The sequence below is a fragment of the Balearica regulorum genome, chromosome 30 (assembly GCF_011004875.1).
Source record: "Balearica regulorum gibbericeps isolate bBalReg1 chromosome 30, bBalReg1.pri, whole genome shotgun sequence".
Classification (NCBI taxonomy): domain Eukaryota; kingdom Metazoa; phylum Chordata; class Aves; order Gruiformes; family Gruidae; genus Balearica; species Balearica regulorum.
In genome coordinates, this window is record NC_046213.1 from 1,180,970 (window position 1) to 1,202,186 (window position 21,217).

At 50.2% G+C, this 21,217-nt stretch overlaps 1 protein-coding gene and 1 pseudogene across 1 annotated transcript; one reads left to right on the plus strand and one right to left on the minus strand.

Moving 5' to 3' along the window:
• The first annotated feature begins 245 nt into the window (after window positions 1–245).
• Window positions 246–11,160, plus strand: LOC104629861 (olfactory receptor 14J1). The gene is made up of 4 exons (XM_075737994.1): window positions 246–707; window positions 789–1,151; window positions 10,625–10,709; window positions 11,150–11,160. The coding sequence occupies exons 1-4, from the start codon at window positions 246–248 to the stop codon at window positions 11,158–11,160; spliced, it is 921 nt and encodes a 306-aa protein (XP_075594109.1).
• A 424-nt stretch (window positions 11,161–11,584) lies between these two features.
• On the minus strand, window positions 11,585–14,211 carry LOC142598714 (uncharacterized; annotated as a pseudogene).
• Window positions 14,212–21,217: the final 7,006 nt, after the last annotated feature.

The window sequence follows — 21,217 nt, forward strand, 5'->3', positions numbered from 1 at the left end:
CTAACAGTGCTGTAGCACAGGAATAACTCTTTTGGACCCACGCGCAGAGGACTCTTATCCTCACGGTGCACCCAGGCAGCACAAACTGGAGTTCAAGCTAGAGACGTGACAGAATGTTCCCCAGAGAACTTGGTAGGCAATGGGGGGTGGTGTTTCTCGGTCAAATGCAATGGGATTTGTTCAAGCAAGTCTAGCTGAGCTTGTCTTTTCCTGCTTGCACTGTCACCCACCCCTGGAAGGAGCAAATGTCCAACGCCAGCTCCATCACCCACTTCCTCCTCCTGGCATTTGCAGAGTCACGGGAGATGCAGCTCTTGCACTTCTGGCTCTTCCTGGGCATCTACCTGGCTGCCCTCCTGAGCAACGGCCTCATCATCACCGCCATAGCCTGTGACCACCGCCTCCACACCCCCATGTACATCTTCCTCCTCAACCTCTCCCTCCTCGACCTGGGCTGCATCTCCACCACTCTCCCCAAATCCATGGCCAATTCCCTCTGGGACACCAGGGACATTTCCTATGCAGGATGCACTGCACAGGTCTTTTGGTTTCTCGCCTTTGTTTCTTCAGAATATTATCTTCTAACCATCATGGCCTATGACCGCTACGTTGCCATCTGCAAACCCCTGCACTATGTGTCCCTCATGGACAGCAGAGCTTGCTTCAAAATGACAGCAGCTGCCTGGGGTTGTGGATTCCTCAATGCGGTGCTGCACACTGGAAACACATTTTCAATTCCATTCTGCCAAGGCAATGCTGTGGACCAGTTCTTCTGTGAAATCCCCCAGATCCTCAAGCTCTCCTGCTCAGACTCTTATGTCAGGAAAGCTGGCTTTACTGTGGTCAGTCTTTGTGTAGCTTGTGGGTGTTTTCTGTTCATCGTGCTGTCCTACGTGCAGATCTTCAGGGCCGTGCTGAGGATCCCCTCCGAGCAGGGACGGCACAAAGCCTTTTCCACGTGCCCCCCTCACCTGGCCGTGGTCTCCCTGTTTGCCAGTTCTGCCATGTTTGCCTACCTGAAGCCCCCTTCCGTCTTCTCCCCAGCCCTGAACCTGGTGGTGGCCGTTCTATACGCGGTGCTGCCACCAGCAGTGAACCCCCTCATCTACAGCATGAGGAACCAGGACCTCAAAGAGGCACTAAGGAGACTGATCCACTCCCTGCTGTTGCAGCAGGAATAAGCTGTCCTTCTCTCTTCACAGGCGATTCCAAGTGTGTCTCAGACCAGCCTGGTTATTTATTTGCCTCTTTTCTTCTCTCCGTGAAAATAGTCTTTGTAAACTAGCATTTGGAATCACCACAATTCTCCTGAGTCAAGAACCTGGTCTGTCTGACCCAGAGCCCTTCTGTAAATGTATCTAGTGCTGTGTCATCATTGACTCATTTGCATCACTGCCTTTGTGGTGGCTTGACCTTGGCTGGAAGCCAGGCGCCCACTAAACCACTCTATAACTCCCCTCCTGATAGGATTGGGGAAGGAGGGGGAGAAAATAAGATCGAAAAAATCTCGTGGATCAAGAAAAAGGCGGTTTAAAAAAAGCAAAAACAAAGATCATGTGCAGAAGCAAAAGGAAACAAAAGATTTATTTTCTACTTCCCATCAGCAGGTGATGTCTGGCCACTTCCTGGGCTTCTGTATGCGTAGCAATTGCTGCAGAAGACAAACATTGTAAATAAGAATGCCCCCCCCTTCCTCCTCCTTTCTCTCAGCTTTTTATTGCTGAGCAGACGTCATATGGTATGGAATATCCCTTTGGTCAGTTTGGATCAGTTGTCCTGGCTGTGTCTTCCCCCAAAGATCTTGCCCATCCCCAGCCTGTTGGAGAGACAGCCTTGATGCTGTGCCAGCACTGCCCAGCAGCAGCCAAAACACTGGGGTGTCATCAACATCTTGCTAGCCAGCAGTGAAAAGCACAGCACCATGAGGGCTGTTCTGGGGAAAATTAGCTCCATCTCAGCGCCGTGGTTTAACCCCTGTGGGCAGTTAAGCACCACGCAGCTGCTCGCTCAGTCCTTCCCCCGCAAGGGGATGGGGAGGAGAATCGAAAAAAACTTGTGGGTTGAGATAAAGACAGTTTAATAAGATAACAAAGAAATTATTAATAATAATAATAATAGTAGTAGTAGCAATAATAACAGTAATGCAAGAGACGCACAAATGCAATTGTTAACTGCATGCGGAAGGGAAATAAAACAATCCGATGCCCGATCTGTTTCCAGGCAGTGAATCTGCATCCCAGCTAGCTTCCCCAGTTATATATGGAGTAGGACGTGATATAGTAGGGAATATCCCTTTGGCCAGTCTCAGTCAGCTGTCCTGGCTGTGCTCTCCCAGCTTCTTGTGCAGCAGATGGGACGTGAGAAGCTGAAAAGTCCTTGACTTAGTGTAGACACTAAAAACATCAGTGTGTTATCAATATTATTCTCATACTAAATCCAAAACACAACACCCTACAAACTACTTCAAATAAAAATTAACTCTATCTATCTCAGCTGGAATCAGGAAAGTAGCCATCCCTTTTTCCTCTGAAGCCTGTGAAGCTCCCTCTGGATGGGATCTCTTCCCTCCAGCATGTTGACCGCACCACACAGCTTGGTAGTGTTGGCAAACTTGCTGAGGGTGCTCTCAATCCCACTGTCCATGACACCGATGAAGATGTTAAACAGTGCCAGTCCCAAGACCAGCCCCTGCGGAATGCCACTCATCACTGATCTCCACTTCAAGAGCGAGCCGTTGATCGCAACTCTTCGCGTCTGATCGTCCAGCCAATTCTTTATTCCCCGAGTGGTCCATCTGTCAACTCCATGTCTCTCCAGTTTAGAGACAAGGATGTAGTGTGGGACAGTGATGAATAGCCACCACATTGGCTATTCTCTCCCAAAATCAAATCCCCTTGAGGTACGCATCGGACTGCTCCATACTTCCGCGTCACCCACCATGTGCACCCAGGTCTTTGAGTGAAAGCAATCCAACGGATGTGTTTGCCTTTGCCTGAGGCAGGAGTAACCCCGACTGTCTTCCCTAACATATCCTTTATGTGCACTGCTGTGACTTTCTAGAGTATGTAAAAGTTTTGATTGGGTAGGGCCAGCTTGATTGGTAGACCCTCTAGCGTTGACAAAGCAGGTGACTTTTGCTAAATGTGTATCCCAATGTTTGAAGGTCCCACCACCCATTGCTCTCAGCGTAGTCTTTAGCAGGCCATTGTATCGTGCGATTTTCTCGGAGCCAGGTGATAAAGAATGTGATACACTCACTCCATGCCATGCTCTTTGGCCCAGGTGTCTATGAGGTTGTCCCGGAAATGAGTCCTGTTGTCTGATTCGGTTCTCTCTGAGGTTCGATGTCACCATAGGACTTGTTTTTCAAGGCTGCAGACCCAGCTGCGGACTTGAAAGGAGAAGTCTGATGTGAGGAAAAGTGATGCCAGTCCCAGGTCTCTGATGAGACAAATGACAGGGTTGGGGAGGAAAGGAGCAATGTTGACCATACAGTCTCAGAGCTCAAGGGACTGCTTCTCCTGCCTGTCTCATCCTCCTTAACAGGCACACTGGGTCAGTATCAATTGGGGAATGCTGCTATCGGCTCTTCTCTCAAGTGAGAAGTAATAAAATATACCCCTGAAAATCAAAAATGCTTTTTTTGTAACGGGCACTTTGAAATCTTCTTCTTCAGCAGGGAAGTGCCTTCAAGGCCCCATGATGGAGAAATGCCCCAGGTCCTCTCCAGGTATTCAACAAGCTGGGGTGCCTCTCTAACGTGCCTGTACAGTACTGCACACAGTCTGGGGAATCACAGAATCACAGGATGTTAGGAGTTGGAAGGGATCTCTGGAGGTCACCTAATCCAACCCACTGTCAGAGAGCATTGAAAGGCCACAAATACCCTGTTTTGTCTCACGGGGTGGTGTCAAAGACTGCTGAAGAGCCACAAGTACCCTGCTTTGTCACAAAACACTCGTGGTTGCAGCCGGCTCTGCAGAGGTGGTGGGCTGCCTCCCTCCACCTCTGGTAACTTTCCAGCGGCTGCTTTGGGCATGTGTCGGACACCTGGCACCCCAGCGGAGCCCCCACAACCCAATTCTGGAACTCTCTGGAATGCCAGACTGTAGACACCGGAACCTTCCAGAATAATGGACAGCGCAGGTGCAAAACATCTGCATGTTACTGCCCCGAGGGTGGTCCCTGAGGGCCAGAACAGTATAAAGGCGAGCATGTACGCCACACTGTTGTCGACGCACCACCTGCGGACCGAGACCAAGACCTGTGGACCAAGATGCTATTCCTGATGACATTGCATTGCACATGAACAACATTGAAGTTGCACAGGATTGCATCCAGGCGGGTTTTGAATCTGTCCAGAGAAGGAGACTACACAACCTGTCTGGGCAGCCTGTTCCAGTGCTCTGCCACCCTCAAAGTAAAGAAGTTTTTCCTCATGTTCAGATGGAACTTCCTGTGTTCCAGTTTGTGCCAGTTGACCCTTGTCCTGTCGCTGGGCACCACTGAAAAGAGTCTGGCCCCTTCCTCTTGACGTCCACCCTTTAGATATTTATATTGATGAGATCCCCTCTCATTCTTCTCTTCTCCAGGCTAAACAGATCCAGCTCTCTCAGCCTTTCCTCATAGGAGAGATGTTCCAGTCCCCTCATCATCCTCTCCACCCAACTCTCCAGCCTGTCCAGGTCTCAATGAGTGGCAGTGCAGCCTTCTGGTGTATCAACCACTCCTCCCAGTTTTGGATCATCAGCAAACTTGGTGAGGGCACACTCTGTCCCCTCGTCCAGGTCATTGATTAATATGTTGAATAAGACCGGGCCCAGTACTGACCCCTGGGGTCACACCACTAGCTACAGGCCTCCAACTAGACTCTGCGTTGCTTATCACAACCCTCTGAGCCCTGCCATTTGGCCAGCTCTCAACCCACCTCACTGTCCACTCATGTAACCCACACTTCCTAAGCACGTCTATGAGGATGTTGGGGGCGGGGACGGACGGTGTCAAAAGCCTTGCTGAAGTCAAGCCAGGCTACATCCACTGCTCTCCCTTCATCCACCCAGCCAGTCATAGAAGGCTATCAGATTGGTCAGGCATGATTTCCCCTTGACTACTTCCAAAAACCTTCTTCTCCTCCACATGCTTATTGGTGACTCCCAGAATGAGGGTCGGCCTTAGCAGTAAAGACGGAAGCAAAGACACCAGTCAGTATCACTGACAATCAGTACACACAATGGTATCCTCTAGCCCAACTGCTCTGTCCAGCCCCTTCCTCCTTGAGGGTTTGAGTTGGAAGGCACCGCTGGAGCTCTCCAGTACCATGATATCTTCTGAGCAGGGAGAACTTAACAGAGTTACATCTCTGGATGCTCAATGCTTTCTCTAGGTGACTTTTGAAGGTCTTTGGGCTGCTAAACCAGTGCTTACGCACTAGCAGGATAAGAGAAAGAGAGAGAGAAATTAATTGATAGATGGATTTTTCTTTCCTTCACCTCATTTGAAATTTCCCTTCCTGCTTCTTGTCCTTGCAGTCTCTTGTCCTTTCCTTTCCATCGTGATCCCCAGCCAGATGATCAGCCCTCGTCAGACTGAGGACAGTCACAACCTGCTCTCCAAGCACAGTCCCCCTGGCATCCTCGGGGCCACGCAGGCACACCACAGAGGCCAGCTCCAAGCAGAGACAGACTGCACAAAGATTGTGGTAGTGAGTGTGAGCTGGGACCTGGGCAGAACCAGGAGCCATGGGGCTCAGCAGAGGAGAGCTCCTGCGGCTCCCCTTCACACCCAGCAGTGCTCCTGAGAGACACCGGTCACATAGGAGGGGAGGGACTGTGAGCTGTGGTGCAGGGAACCAGCGCCTGCCACTGTGTCTTGGGGCTCCTGGCAGGTGGTGCCACTGGGTGCAGCCCCCAAGAGACCTCCAACCCTGTGAGCAGCAGTGAGTCCTCTCCCCACCATTGGGAGCTGCTCTGGCTACAGAAGGGCTACTGGCAGAGCTAGGCATGATGGAGCCCACTCTACTCTTCAACGCATGGTGCATCTTGGGAGCCCAGGGTGAGAGACCTGCCAGGGTGTTTGAGGGTAAGTTTGGGATGCCCTGGCAGTGTGGGAACTTCCAGGAACCTTGTGGCTCCTGTTCCCATCCTCATCCCTGCTGCAGCAGCAGAGCCCCGCTGCCCCACATGCAGCCCCACAGCCACCCTGTGCAGGCACCCCCTGGTGCTGGGTGCATTCAAGGGTGGGGAAACATACCCCTGGTCTGCACAACAGATCTTGGTGCCCCAGAGGTTGCAGACAGTCTTCCTCCAGGGTCTGCCAGGGTCTGCGAATGTGTGAGCCTGAGGAAGGCTGGATGCTCCCTCCGTAGAGATGGAGCTGGTCGGCTTTCAAAGATCAGCCCTCCCCTGGACTGGCCAGGACTGGGGGTGACTTTTGCGGGTAAGAGCCAGCACACACGGGGTGGGCGAGGCTGTCTCAAGGACATGGACTAGGCACAGGGACCGAGTGAGGGACAGCAGCAAACTCAAAGGCTGCCGGGTCTTGCTTCCGTCAGTGCAAGGCCTGACACAGGGTGCCAGCCTCTGTCCCAATGTCACTCTTTGTGAGGGACGATGGCACAAAGGGGTGGCGTGTGTCCGACACCAGCCCTTCTTCAGCCACTTCACAGGCCCCTGGTGGAGCAGCGAGACAGCGAGAACCTCTGGCTCTGCACTGTGAGTATGCTTCAGGGTATCCATGCTCTGGAAACAGTTTTCAATTAGCTGAGCATGGGAATTTTCTCTGACACAAGCTCTCGCCCAGGTCAGATCCCATCTCACCTTTCCCTGATCATTCTGGTCATTCCTGGCCCTCTCCTTGTGCTCCTCACTGGCCCTTGGGAGCTGGGTGGGAATCACTGCTCCTAAGCCCCCTCCCTGGGGCTCTGTGGATGTGGCAGGTGCTTGAAGGGACTATGGTCCATTTCCAAGGACACTCGATGCTCGGTCATGACTGAGGGTGACATGAATGACTCTGGTTTCCTCTCTTCCTTGTGCCTGCTGGGTCCCCATTTCCTCCTCGGGGCCTGCAGAGCCCTTCCTTCCTGCAGATGCCTGGGTGCACGTGCACTGTTCCTGTGAGTGACTCCACCACCTTGGGAAGCTTTGTGGGGCTCTAGTCACTGCCCATCCCAGGCACATGTTGTCCACGAAGAGATCCCTGGGCTGTCCAGGCAGCTCCTGACTCCCTTCCTTAAGGACATCATCCACGTGTCACATGTGTGACAGTCCTGGGTGTGTACCTCAGTGATTCTTGCTGACCGCTCATTGACTCCACTGTCACTAGACACCAATGGGTAAGTCCTAAATCAAACCCTCAGTCTCTGAAGGGCACCAACATGATAATGAGCTCTGTGATCCTGAACCCATGGAGCAACAGGTCCCTTTGGGGGACATCTGCTGATGCCTGTTCTTGTCAACAGCTTTGGGTGAAGAGTCCAGTCTCCAGGCAGTGCACTGCGGAGATGCCATTTTTATTATCAAGATGCTATGGGAGACTCGGCTCTGATGCAGTGTTAGAAAGATTTTTCATATGACAGTCAGGTGACACAGAGAAAGTTTGTTCATCCTTACCAATGAAGTGAATCCAAACATTTATATTCTACAAATAATAACAACATAGATAATTGAACAAAGCACATGCCTGCAATGGGATAGTATGGGGGTCATTTGTGCAGACAGAAGGCAAGTTCATAACTACTGAAAGATTTCCATTAAATCACTTTCCAAATGGCATCCTTGAGCTCCTGGGGGTTATGGGGGAGTTATTTGAAGTACAATTAGTACAGTAATAGGCTCCTACCGAACTATTATATGAACAGGAACAATTCATTAACCCTCCCCAGTGGGACCTTAAGCTCCCATCTGGAGACCAGAATCCCTCCGGATACCAAATACCACCTGTTTCATTTCGCCATCTCCAGTCCATCCTCCCTGTGGAAGTACTACCATAGCTGTAAGTCAATTTACAGTTAGACCGTCCTAGGTAGTTTTCAGTATTGATGTTGTTGGAGGCTATACAGTATTCTCCACAAGCTGGGTATCGTACTGGCCAGGGCAGTGATGTGCTGTCTTCCCAATAGGTACCATTTTTAATTTCACTGTAGTTGCTCACCAACCATTCAGGGGAAATGGGGATAGCAGTCCATGGCCAACTTTCTAAACCTAACGGTCCACCACAAACGCAACACTTAGTAACATTAAAAGCATTAGCTACTTGTTGGCCTAAAATAACAAATTCATTTTGCCATAACAATTTTGGGGAGGGGGGAGTGCAGAAGTTTCCCCCGATATTAAAGATGGCGATAATGGCCAGCCAGAACACCATTTGCGATAGTACACTATGCATCCTATAAAGATTAACAAAAACTCCGCAGGTGATCAGCAACTTCAAGCGTTCGTGAATTCCTTCAGACAGGCTCTGGAACTTTCACCTGAAAGAGAAAAGAAAATAAACTCGGTTCCCTTCCAGGAACCGGAAGAGTGTGGTGGTTAGAAGGATGGAATAATCCACCTTGTGTTAATCTTGTGTTCCTTCCCATGGGCATCTTTTGCTTTCCAGGCATACTTATTCATTGGGGTTTCCAGTACCAGAGATACGGCCCCCACAGTGGGGAGTTCGACCAAAACGGGCTGGCCTGGGAAGTGCGACGGATTCTTGGGATAATCAGAGCCACATGGGGCTGGCATAATGGTTGGAGCCTTTGGACAAAATGCTGTTATTTTTGGGCATCCATTTATTCCCCAACGACTGTTGACACCAGTAACTGCATCCCATAGTCGTTCAGTCCATCTGGGCTTATGCGGCTTAAGAAAGCGCTTCAACAAACCATTAGTTCTTTCTACAATTCCGTTCGCCTGTGGATAATATGGAGTATGGTGTACCCACGAGATTCCTTCCCCAGTTGCCCACTCCTGGACTATTTTAGCAGTAAAGTGAGAACCATTATCCGACTGAATCGACCGTGGTTTGGGGAAGGTGCCAAACCACTCTTTCAATGCCTTTACCATGTTCTTTCCAGTAGCTCTGGCAAATGCTTCAGCTTGGGCCAACCCTGACACTACCTCCACTCCAACCAACACATAATGCTTTCCTTCCGACTTCCAGAAAGGACCAATATAGTCCACTTGCCAGGTTTCCCACAGCCTTTTCCCCTCCCTCAAGTGTAGGGGACCGTCTTCCAGGGGGTGTCTTTCTAAACGGGTACGACATTGTTCGCAAGCGGACACACAAGTCTTACATTCCTCCCTAGTAATGGGCCAACCTTGGGCCTCACAGTAGAGGTCTTTGATCCCTGAATGCTTCCTCTTTACATGTAACCATTCCAACAGTCGCTCCCAGTCTTCTGCTATTTGGGCATTCTGGAGGGGAGCTAACCGGGCTAACTCATCAGCTTTGCCATTCCATTGGCTAACAGGGGTATTATCCTGTTGATGGGAAGCCACCCAGGCTACCGCTAACTTTCCCTGTCTAGCAATGGTCAAGATATCCTGCCACTTCTCTTTCTGCCATATAGGTATCCTGTTGACTTCCCACTCGTTTTGCTCCCAGAATGGAAGCCATTCAGTACGTCCTTTAAGTACAGCATAAGAGTCAGTATAGATATAGACAGGAGAGGTAGATTGGGCTTCGTGTTGGAAAACACTCCACACTGCAACTAATTCCCCTACTTGAGCACTGCCTTCCCCTTCAGTGATTATTTGTTTATCCTCGTCTACGCGGAGTGCTACAGCTCGATATTTCCAAGTTTTTCCTTCTCGCTTAGAGGAGGCATCAGTAAACCAAGCATTCTGCAATTGCTCGGAAAATGGAGGGGCCACTTGTATTACAGGAAGAAGTTCAGCTGTTTCTCTATCTGGGCCCACCTCTTCTTGGATGGTTAACCTCTTTGTGGCTCCCTCAGACACTGTAAAAATGTCACAATAGTGTTCTATCTGGGCATACCATTTCCGCACAGAGGCTCTCTGAGCCACCCCGTCAGGAGGTGGAGTTCCTGCTAAAATAATTTTGATTACCTTAAAGGGGCCTCTAAGTACCAATGGCTGTTGCCAAATAGTTCGTTCAGCCTCTCTCAAGGCTAAACTGAGTACAAACAAGCCCTTTTCCCAGGTTGTGTATCTTTTTTCGGCATCTTTAAAACTACGGGAGTAGAACCCGATAGGCCGAGTGGGTCCCTCAGGACCCTTTTGCCATAGATGTATTGACAGTCCTGTCTTGGCAAATCCCCATTCAATATGGACAGGGTCGGTGGGGTGAATGGGACCAAGAGCTTGATGGGCAGTTGCTTCAAACACTAGCAATTGCAATGCTTCTTCGTGGGGTTCAGTCCATTCCCACTGGGCCCCTTTTCGCAACAAGTCATACAATGGTCTTGCAATAATCGAAAAATCAGGAATATGCCTTCTCCAAAACACAAGTAATCCTAATACATGTTGCAAATCCTTTTTTGACTCTGGCATTTTAATCTGATCTAATGAGGAAAGGATGTCTGATGGAATGCATGTCATTCCTCCTTTCCACCAGATTCCTAAAAACTTTACCTCACTTGAGGGTGTTTGTATCTTCTCCGGTGGAATTTTCAACCCCAAACTTTCTAAGTGGGAAATTATATTATCCTGAGTTATCCGAACTTTCTCTATTTCATCCCCTCCCACAAGAATGTCATCGATATATTGGTAAACACCGACTTCCTTCTCTGCTTGGACTACCTCTAGCTCCTGCGCTAACGCATGGTGGGCTAGAGTGGGGGAATGCTTATATCCCTGTGGGAGTGGGGTGAAAGTGAATTGTTGGCCTTCCCACGTAAAAGCAAAGCGATCTTGGTCCTCAGGCTGCAGGGGAACCATAAAAAACATGTCTTTAACATCCACTGTCGCCATGACCGGGTGGGCTCATTCCTGGATTGTAGCTATAAGCTCGGCAATGTTTGGTACCGCTGCTGTCAATTGACCAGTATTTGCATTGAGCCTGCGATAATCTACCATTAATCTCCATGTGCCATTAGGTTTTCTTACTGGCCACACTGGAGAGCTAAAAGGAGAGTGGGTCGGAATCACAATACCTTGTCCTTTTAAATCTTCTAATACAGGTGTTATTCCCTCTCTGGCCCCCAAAGGTATCGGATAAGGCTTAACATTTGTAAGCTTCGAAGGGGGAAGTAGTGGTGCAGCTTGTAGCAGCCGAATATCTACAGTGGGGGAGCCAAATGACCATTGTCTCCCTTTATTATCAATCCAGGTCTTCCCTTTCAGAACATCAAGTCCCAAGAGGTTGAATGGAAGCTCTCCCACTACCATAGCCACTGTAGTGGCACTATCTTCTCCTGGCAGACGCAGGCTGACCATTGCCAATGCCTGTAGTTGAACATTGCCAAATGCATCTGCCACAAACAGTGTTTGCTTGGAGGATGTAACTCCACAATTAGCAGCATCTTTTGTTTTAATAGCTGAAATTTGAGCACCAGTATCTATCAAAAATGTGACCAGAACTTGTTTTGGTCCTACAAGGCCAGTAATTAGCAAATCACCCCGGCCATTCTCAGTGAGCTGTCTTATATGTATCCAACCTTCGCCCCTCCGCTCACCACTGAAGGGCGAAGGATCTGGTTTCCCGCTGGGTTTTGGGAGGCATTTATTTCTGATAAATCAGTCAAGGAGGGTGCACTGGGAGCAGTATCCTCAAAATACACTTCTCCATTTGCCGATTTAGTGGGCCATCCTGTTACCAACTTTTTTAATTTGTCTGTTGGCAGTCTGTCCATTAAGTCACATGGAGTCCCTTTCTGTTGTCCCTCCGCCCACAGTCTATTACGTCTGTTCGGGACATCTCTCCCTCCTGGTGGTTTGGAGAGAGGTACTCTCCTATCATTCCCGGGACGTGGAACTATTTTTACTTCCGCTCGCCTCAAGCCCCTGGGGTCTGTTTTGGCAGTTGGAGGGTTAACAGGGGCATACTTGCGCCCATAATTGATCAGTTCTTGGGCCACCTCCCCCCCAGGTCCACGTTTTCCTGTCCAAGGGTCAGCGGTGCGGTGTAAGTCCTTCTAAAGCAGCCACAACTCTGTCGCCTTGGGGCATTGCTGGTATTTTTCCCTGTAATTGTATACCAATTGGTTTCAAGGAATCGGGGAGTCCCCTTATAAGGGGGGTCATCTGTTGGGGATTGTGGTGGGTTGACCCTGGCTGAGGGCCAGGTGCCCACCAGAGCCGCTCTATCACTCCCCTCTTTCATTAGACAGGGGAGAAAAGGTACAATGAAAGAAAAACTTACGGGTCGAGATAAGGACAGGGAGAGATCATTCTGTAATTATCATCACGAGCAAAACAGACCGAACTTAGAGAGGGAATTCATCTTATTTATTACTAAGCAAAACAGAGTAGAGGAATGAGAAATAAAACCAAATCTTAAAAACACCTCCCCCCACCCCTCCCATCTTCCCAGGCTCAACTTCACTCCCGGCTTCAACCTCCGCCCCCCCCAGCGGCACAGGGGGACGGGGAGTGGGGGTTACGGTCAGTTCATCACGCCGTGTTTCTGCCGCTTCTTCATCCTCAGGGGGAGGACTCCTCTCATTGTTCCCCTGCTCCAGCGTGGGGTCCCTCTCACGGGAGACAGTCCTTCACGAACCTTCTCCAACGTGAGTCTCCTCCACGGGGTACAGACCTTCAGGAGCAAACTGCTCCAGCGTAGGTCCCCCCACGGGGTCACAAGTCCTGTCAGCAAACCTGCTCTGGTGTGGGCTCCTCTCTCCACAGATCCACAGGTCCTGCCAGGAGCTTGCTCCAGCGCAGGCTTCCCACGGGGTTGCAGCCTCCTTCAGGTGTCTCCACCTGCTCCGGCGTGGGGTCCTCCACGGGCTGCAGGTGGAATCTCTACACCCCCTCATCCTCCCTCCATGGGCTGCAGGGGGACAGCCTGCTTCACCATTATCTTCACCACGGGCTGCAGGGGAATCTTGCTGCGGCGCCTGGAGCACCTCCTGCCCCTCCTTCTGCACTGACCTTGGTGTCTGCAGATGTTCTTACATCTTCTCACTCCTCTCTCTGGCTGCAAAAGCGCTCTCTAACTTGTTTTTTTTCTCTTTCTTAAATATGTTATCACAGAAGCGCTGATTGGCTTGGCCTTGGCCAGCGGCGGGTCCGTCTTGGAGCCGGCTGGCATTGGCTCTGTCAGACACAGGGGAAGCTTCTGGCAGCTTCTCACAGAAGCAACCCCTGTAGGCCCCCCCCCTCTACCAAAACCTTGCCACGCAAAACCAACACAGGCATCTACTGGCATCATCTTTGGGGACTCCTGTCTAGGTTCCAACTTTCGGTCATACATCATCTGCATACAAGCTGCCTTCTGCACACTCTCTACTAATTGATCCACAGTCCCTGTAATCGCCAGAGGGTCCCCCCTCCCCAGGGGGTTCAAGCCACCTGCCCAGTAGGCTGCCCGCTGGGTCAGAGACCAGGGGGCATGGTGGTTCCCAGTAGTTAAAAACACTCCTGGTCCCCAATACCCTTCCGCCTCTCTTTCACTTAACAGAATCTGGTCCCCCCCAGACAGCGACACTGTCCACACATACTCCGTTTCTGATTCCTTAGGGGTTCGGCCAAATTCCTTCTTTAGTTTCATCAACTCGACAGCAGTATAAGGGACTTCCTTGGTTGTAACTTGGGGGAACTGGTCCTGCTCATCATCATAAATGTACTCGGTCTTGACCAAGGGTCCCAGCGAAAGTGGTTCTAATTTCTCTACTTTCTCTTTTGCTGCCTGCAGGTCTTTAAAGGGGTAGCCAATTTCAGATCTTGGGGGAATTGCCTCGCAGGTAGTATCCGCAAGGAGCTGCTCCTTAAGGGCAGTTTGCAAATATTTCACTTGATCCTTTTCCACCTTAAGTTGTTCTTTTAATTCTGCCACTTGCCCCTGAAGGGACCGGGTAAGGCTTTTAAGGGATTCGATAGTCAGGGACTCCACAGTACAGCAGCGATCTCTAGCCTCTACCGCGGCAGCCAAACTAGCACCAAGAATGGCACAAATAATCACTTTGCCTTTTCCTGCTCTTAGTCTCGCATCTTTGTGCAAGGCGCCCATTCGGTCAACCACGCTCTGCAAATTATGCCAATTTCTCTGAGCCCAGTCCACCCCGGGCACAGAGGGCCGCGCTCTATGTTTCTCCAGAAAATCAAACAAAACTTCCCTTCCCGAAGGAACGGTTCTATCATCACTTATTTTGTTTAAAGCGGGGAAGTGGTTGTCTCAGGAAGGCAGCACGCAAGTTTCAAACAAAACAACAAGCCCGCCCCCCTTACGTTCCTGAGAGGTCTCACGAATTCAGCACACAAGTCTCCAACAGCACACAAACCTGCCCCCCTTACGTTCCAGAGAGGCTATTACTCAAAGCGGGGAAGCGGTCGTCTCAGGAAGGCAGCACGTAAGTTTCAAACAAAACAAGCCCGCCCCCCTTACGTTCCTGAGAGGTACACGCGTGTGATGGGTTGACCCTGGCTGGGGGCCAGGTGCCCACCAGAGCCGCTCTAGCACTTGCCTCCTCAGCAAGGCAGGGAGGGGAGAAAGGAACATGGAGAAAAACAACCCCAAACTCGTGGGTCGAGATAAAGGCAGTTTAATGTAGCTAAAGCAAAAAGCCGCGCGCGGAAGCAAAGCAAAAAAGCAAAGATTATTCTCTACTTCCCATCAGCAGGCGATGTCCGGCCACTTCCTGGGAAGTAGGGCTTCAGTAAGCGTGCCCCTTACTCCGGAAGTCAAACATTGTAAAAAGAAACAACGAATGCCCTCGCCCTGTTCCTCCCCCTATTCTCAGTTTCTTACTGCTGAGCATGACGTCATATGGTATGGAATATCCCTTTGGTCAGTTTGGGTCAGCTGTCCTAGCTGTGTCCCCTCCCAAGATCTTGCCCACCCCCAGCCTGCTGCTGGGGAAAAAGTAATGTTGGAAAGACAGCCTTGATGTGTGCTGGCACTGCTCAGTAGTAGCCAAAACACTGGTGTGTTATCAACAGTTTGCTAGCTACCAATACATAGCACAGCACCATGAGGGCTGCTGTGGGGAGAATTAACTCCATCTCAGCCAGACCCAATACAATCTCCACCCCTTATTCCATACCATTTGTGTCGTGCTCACGCTCCACACACTTTAATACATATATATATTTTATAACCGTTTCATTGTATTTACTTCTTATTAACTACTATTTCCAGTCCTTTAACAGATAGATGTTATTCTCCCATTCCATGAGCTTCCTCTGCTCCTCCAGATGTTCACGAACCGGCTATGACTTGGGCCCAATCTGTCAGGATGGGTGTTCAGGTTCAGTTGTTGGGCACCAACACCGGCTTGCTTTGGGCTGTTGTTGCATTCATCTGGCTCCTTGTGAAACTTGCTCTTCGTTGGTTTGGGTCATTCCTTCTACATTACTTCCTAGAAGGTACAACTCACATTACAGATTATTTTACCCCAAGGTTAAATCTCCTTGAGGCACACACCGGGTCTCCCCATCTTTCCGCATTACCCACCAAGTACACCCAGGTCCTTGAGCGAAGACAATCCCAGGAATGGGTTTGCCTTTTCCCATGGGAGGAGCAATCCACACCGCCTTCCCCAGCCACTTTCCCATGTGTACTACAGGGACCTTGTCTCCTCCCACAGTATGTAGGGGTTTTGTTTGGGCAGGACCAGGACGGTTAGCAGATCCTCTGGTATTAATCAGCCAAGTGGCTTCTGCTAAATTTGTATCCCAGTGCTTCCATGCCCCATTACCTAATGCCCTCAACATAGTCTTTAACAGTCCATTATATCTCTCAATCTTTCCAGAGGCTTGTGGGTGATAGGGGATGTGATACACCCGCTCAATGCCGTGTTTCTTTGCCCAAGAGCTTATGACGTTATTTCAAAAATGAGTCCCATTGTCTGATTCAATCCTTTCTGGGGTACCATGTCGCCATAAAATTTGCCTTTCAAGGCCTAGGATGGTGTTTCGGGCAGTGGCATGGTTTACAGGAAATGTCTCTAGCCAGCCAGTAGTTGCTTCCACCATGGTGAGTATGTAGCGCTTGCCTTGGCGTGTTCGTGGCAGTGGCCCAATATAGTCAATCTGCCAGGCCTCGCCGTATCGAAAACCCAGCCACCGCCCTCTATTCCAGGGAGATTTTACTCGTGTCGCTCGCTTGATTGCAGCACATATTTCACATTCATGAGTAACTTGTGTGCTGGCCTCCATGGTCAGGTCCACCCCTCCATCACGAGCCCATCTGTTGCATCTCTCCCTAGATGTCCTGATGTTTCATGGGCCCATCGAGCTACAAATAGCTCACCCTTACACTCCCAGTCCAGGTCCACTTGAGCTACTTCAATTTTGGCAGCCTTGTCTACCTGTTCATTGTTTTGATGTTCTTCAGTGGCACGGCTTTTGGGTATGTGAGCATCCACATGACGTACCTTCACAGCCATGTTTTCTATGCGGGCAGCGATGTCCTGCCACAATGCAGCAGCCCAGATGGGTTTACCCCGGCGCTGCCAATTGGTCTTCTTCCACTGCTGTAGCCACCCCCATAGGGCATTTGCCACCATCCAGGAGTCAGTACAGAGGTAGAGTACTGGCCACTTTTCTCGTTCAGCAGTCTTTAGGGCTAACTGAATGGCTTTCACTTCTGCAAACTGACTTAACTCACCTTCTCCTTCAGTGGCCTCAACGACTTGTCGTGTGGGACTCCATACAGCAGCTTTCCACTTCTGATGGTTTCCTACAACACGACAGGATGCATCAGTAAACAGAGCATAACGCCTTTCATCTTCTGGTAACTCATTATATGGTGGTGCCTCTTGGGCACGAGCTACCTCCTCAGGCAGTGCTCCAAAATCTCTACCTTCTGGCCAGTCCATAATCTCTTCCAGAATTCCTGGGTGGTTGAGTTTCCCCAGTCGAGCTCGCTGTGTGATTAGTGCTACCCACTTACTCCATGTAGTGCTAGTTGCGTGATGTGTAGAGGGAATGTTTCCTTTGAACATCCAGTGTAGCACAGGCAATCGCGGTGCCAAGAGGAGAGACACTTCTGTACCAACAACTTCTGAAGCAGCTCGAATCCCTTCATATGCTGCTAGGATCTCTTTTTCAGTTGGGGTGTAGTGGGCTTCTGATCCTCGATACCCCCGGCTCCAAAACCCTAATGGTCGACCTCGGGTTTCTCCTGCTGTTTTCTGCCAGAGGCTCCAGGTGAGGCCATGCTCCCCAGCTGCAGTGTAGAGTACATTTTGTACAGCTGGTCCTGTCCGAACAGGTCCAAGAGCTACTGCACGAGCTATTTCCTGTTTGATATGCTCAAAGGCTTGTTGTTGCTCAAGGCCCCATTCAAAATAATTCTTTTTCCGGGTTACTCGATAGAGAGGGCTCACAAGCTGACTATAACCTGGAATATGCATTCTCCAGAACCCTACAAGGCCCAGGAAGGCTTGTGTCTCCTTCTTGTTAGCTGGTGGAGACATAGCTGCTATCTTGTTAACCACATCCATAGGCACATGATGGCGTCCATCCTGCCATTCTATTCCCAAAAACTGGATCTCTTGTGCAGGTCCCTTGACCTTGCTTTTCTTTATGGCAAAACCAGCTTTCAGAAGAATCTGAATTACTCTTTTTCCCTTCTCGAATACTTCTTCTGCCTTATTGCCCCACACAATGATGTAATCGATGTATTGTAGATGTTCAGGGGCACCACCCTCTTCCAGTGCAGTTTGGATTAGTCCATGACAAATAGTAGGACTATGCTTCCACCCCTGGGGCAGTCGATTCCAGGTGTATTGAACACCTCTCCAAGTGAAAGCAAACTGTGGCCTGCATTCGGCTGCCAAAGGAATTGAGAAGAATGCATTAGCGATGTCAGTTGTAGCATACCACTTGGCTGCTTTTGACTCCAATTCATATTGGAGCTCTAACATGTCTGGTACAGCAGCACGCAGTGGTGGTATCACTTTGTTTAGGCCACGATAGTCCACCGTTAACCTCCACCCTCCATCAGACTTTTGCACTGGCCATATGGGACTATTAAAAGGTGAATGAGTCTTGCTGATGACTCCCTGGTTCTCCAGTTGATGAATCAGCTCATGGATGGGAGCCAGGGAGTCTCGATTTGTGCTATATTGCCGCCGGTGCACTGTCCTGGTAGCAACTGGCACCTGTTGTTCTTCAACTTGCACCAATCCCACAACAAAGGGATCTTCTGAGAGACCAGACAGGGTAGATAACTGTTTGATCTTCTCTGTGTTCACAGTGGCTCCACCGAAAGCCCATCGGTACCCCTTTGGGTCCTTGAAGTACCCTCTCCTGAGGTAATCTATGCCAAGGATACAAGGGGCCTCTGGGCCAGTCACAATGGGGTGCTTCTCCCACTTGTCCCCTGTTAAGCTCACCTCAGCCTCCAATACGGACAGTTCTTGGCATCCCCCTGTCACTCCAGAGATCCGGATGGGTTCTGTGCCCCTATACCCTGATGGTAGCAGTGTACACTGTGCACCAGTGTCTACCAAAGCCTTATACTTCTGTGGGTTTGATGTGCCAGGCCATCGAATCCACACAGTCCAGTATACCCGGTCATCCCTTTCCTCCTCCTGGCCGAAGGCAGGGACCCTCTATTCCTGTTCCTGGTCAGAGTATTCACTGTCTGACCCTCGCGGTGACAGACCAGATGTCCCCTCACCAGGATCAAGGGAGGTGATTTTAGTTTTACATCTGGGAGATCGCTGTTTGCCTTCTCGTGTCTCTGTAGCAACTACACTGATGGCCTTCTTGGGTGTCCCCTTCTTAACAGCTGTCTTCCCTCTTAGTTCACGAACACGGGCTTCCAACTTAAAGGTGGGTTCACTGTCCCACTTCCTCATGTCCTCCCCTTGGTCACGCAGGAAAAACCAGAGTGTACCACGTGGCATATGCCTGGGGCTCCCTTTCCCTCTGACCGGAGCAGGAGATGACTGATTTCTTGGAGTACCTCTGACAGCCGACGTGCTGGCCTGTAGGGAGGAGGAGGTACAGAGGTTTTCTTCAAAGTTCTGAAGCCAAGCGGACACCTTCTCCACAGTTGGTGTGTCCATATCTGGGAAATACATTGCTGCCAAGCTGTTAGAATACGATGCTGGGGCACTTTGAATCACCTTCCTCCACATGGCCCGTGTGCACAGGACATCCTCTGGATCTTTGGAGACCTCCTCATCATCTAGATCACTATAGATGACTTCCAACACCGCTAGTTCTCTCAGGTACTGGATGCCTTCATCTGCGGTGGTCCACTTTCCTGGGGAGTTAACAAGATCTTCCTTGAATGGGTATCTTGCCCTCACACTTGAAAGCAGCCGTCTCCAGAGACTGCAAATTGCTGTCTCTTTTCCAATTCCCCTCTCAATTCCTCGGTTTCTAGCTAGGGATCCCAGCTGTTGGGCTTCCCTGCCTTCCAATTGCTGACTGTCGGCCCCATTATCCCAGCATCGAAGCAGCCAGGCAGCAATCTGCTCACCAGGCTGGCGGCTGTACTCTTTCCGCATATCTCGAAGTTCGGATGAGGTCAGAGACTGGGTAGTTTCTGCTTCTTGTCTTACTTCTCTCACTCCTTCCTCCCACTTCTTTGCTGAAGGACCAGCTTCCTGCTCAAACCTCTCCTCCTCTTCTTCCTCTTCCCTTACTAATCAATGATATGGACCTGTTGACCTCCTGGTCCACTGTTTCTGTTTTACTACTGGGGCAATTACTGTAGTTGTTATTGTTTGTGTCCCTATCTCAGCCACGGTGTCCTCAGCTGCAGTTTGGGTGCCTTCCTCAACCACAGTCCTCTGAGAGTTCTGCACTGTGGCTCGATAGGCCCAGGCCAGGCCCCAGTACAGTGCTAGAAGCTGTTGGTTTTCATTGGGGTAGGCAAGACACCCTTCTATCAGGTGGCGTGTCAGTTTGCTGGGATTGCTTGCCTGTTCAGGTGTGAAGTCCCAGGCTATAGGAGGTGATAATCACCCTAGGAACCTGCCCAAATCCTTCCACACACCCTGCCACCCGGGGACTGGCTGCCTCAGGGCACGTTTCAGTATTGCCTCACTTAAAAGTTGTCTCCCCTTAAACCAGGACAAAACCAAACTCCACAGCACCCATAATATGCCAGCAGTATTAATTAGTAATATTAATGAGCTTACATAAGGGTGAACAAGGACCTTAGGAGCCTGCATAATGAAACCATCCACGTCAAAAGCAGGTAGAGAGAGAGAGATGTATTCCCCCATCATCTCCACAAGATAGCTCCCCCAGCACAGCAATAACATCGATGCCAGGGCCATGCACATAACCATTGTTTGTACTAGCATGCTCCCAAGTTCCTTCATCCTCCCCACAAAATAGCTCCCCCAGCACAGTAAGATCGTCAACACTAGGCCAAAGCACAGAGCAGCCATTGTTTGTATCAGCATGTTCCTAAGTTTAGCAAAATAGAGATAAGCAGCACAGCTAACAAACCCTGTGACCTGCACAGGAGCTTGCAACTTAATAACTACTATAGCTGTAGCACTCTTAATACTAAACTGCCCTTGTCGAGCCCCACGTTGGGCACCAAAAAGGACTGTGATGGGTTGACCCTGGCTGGGGGCCAGGTGCCCACCAGAGCCGCTCTAGCACTCGCCTCCTCAGCAAGGCAGGGAGGGGAGAAAGGAAGATGGAGAAAAACAACCCCAAACTCGTGGGTCGAGATAAAGGCAGTTTAATGTAGCTAAAGCAAAAAGCCGTGCGCGGAAGCAAAGCAAAAAGCAAAGATTATTCTCTACTTCCCATCAGCAGGCGATGTCCGGCCACTTCCTGGGAAGTAGGGCTTCAGTAAGCGTGCCCCTTACTCCGGAAGACAAACATTGTAAAAGGAAACAACGAATGCCCTCGCCCTGTTCCTCCCCCTATTCTCAGTTTCTTACTGCTGAGCATGACGTCATATGGTATGGAATATCCCTTTGGTCAGTTTGGGTCAGCTGTCCTAGCTGTGTCCCCTCCCAAGATCTTGCCCACCCCCAGCCTGCTGCTGGGGAAAAAGTAATGTTGGAAAGACAGCCTTGATGTGTGCTGGCACTGCTCAGTAGTAGCCAAAACACTGGTGTGTTATCAACAGTTTGCTGGCTACCAATACACAGCACAGCACCATGAGGGCTGCTGTGGGGAGAATTAACTCC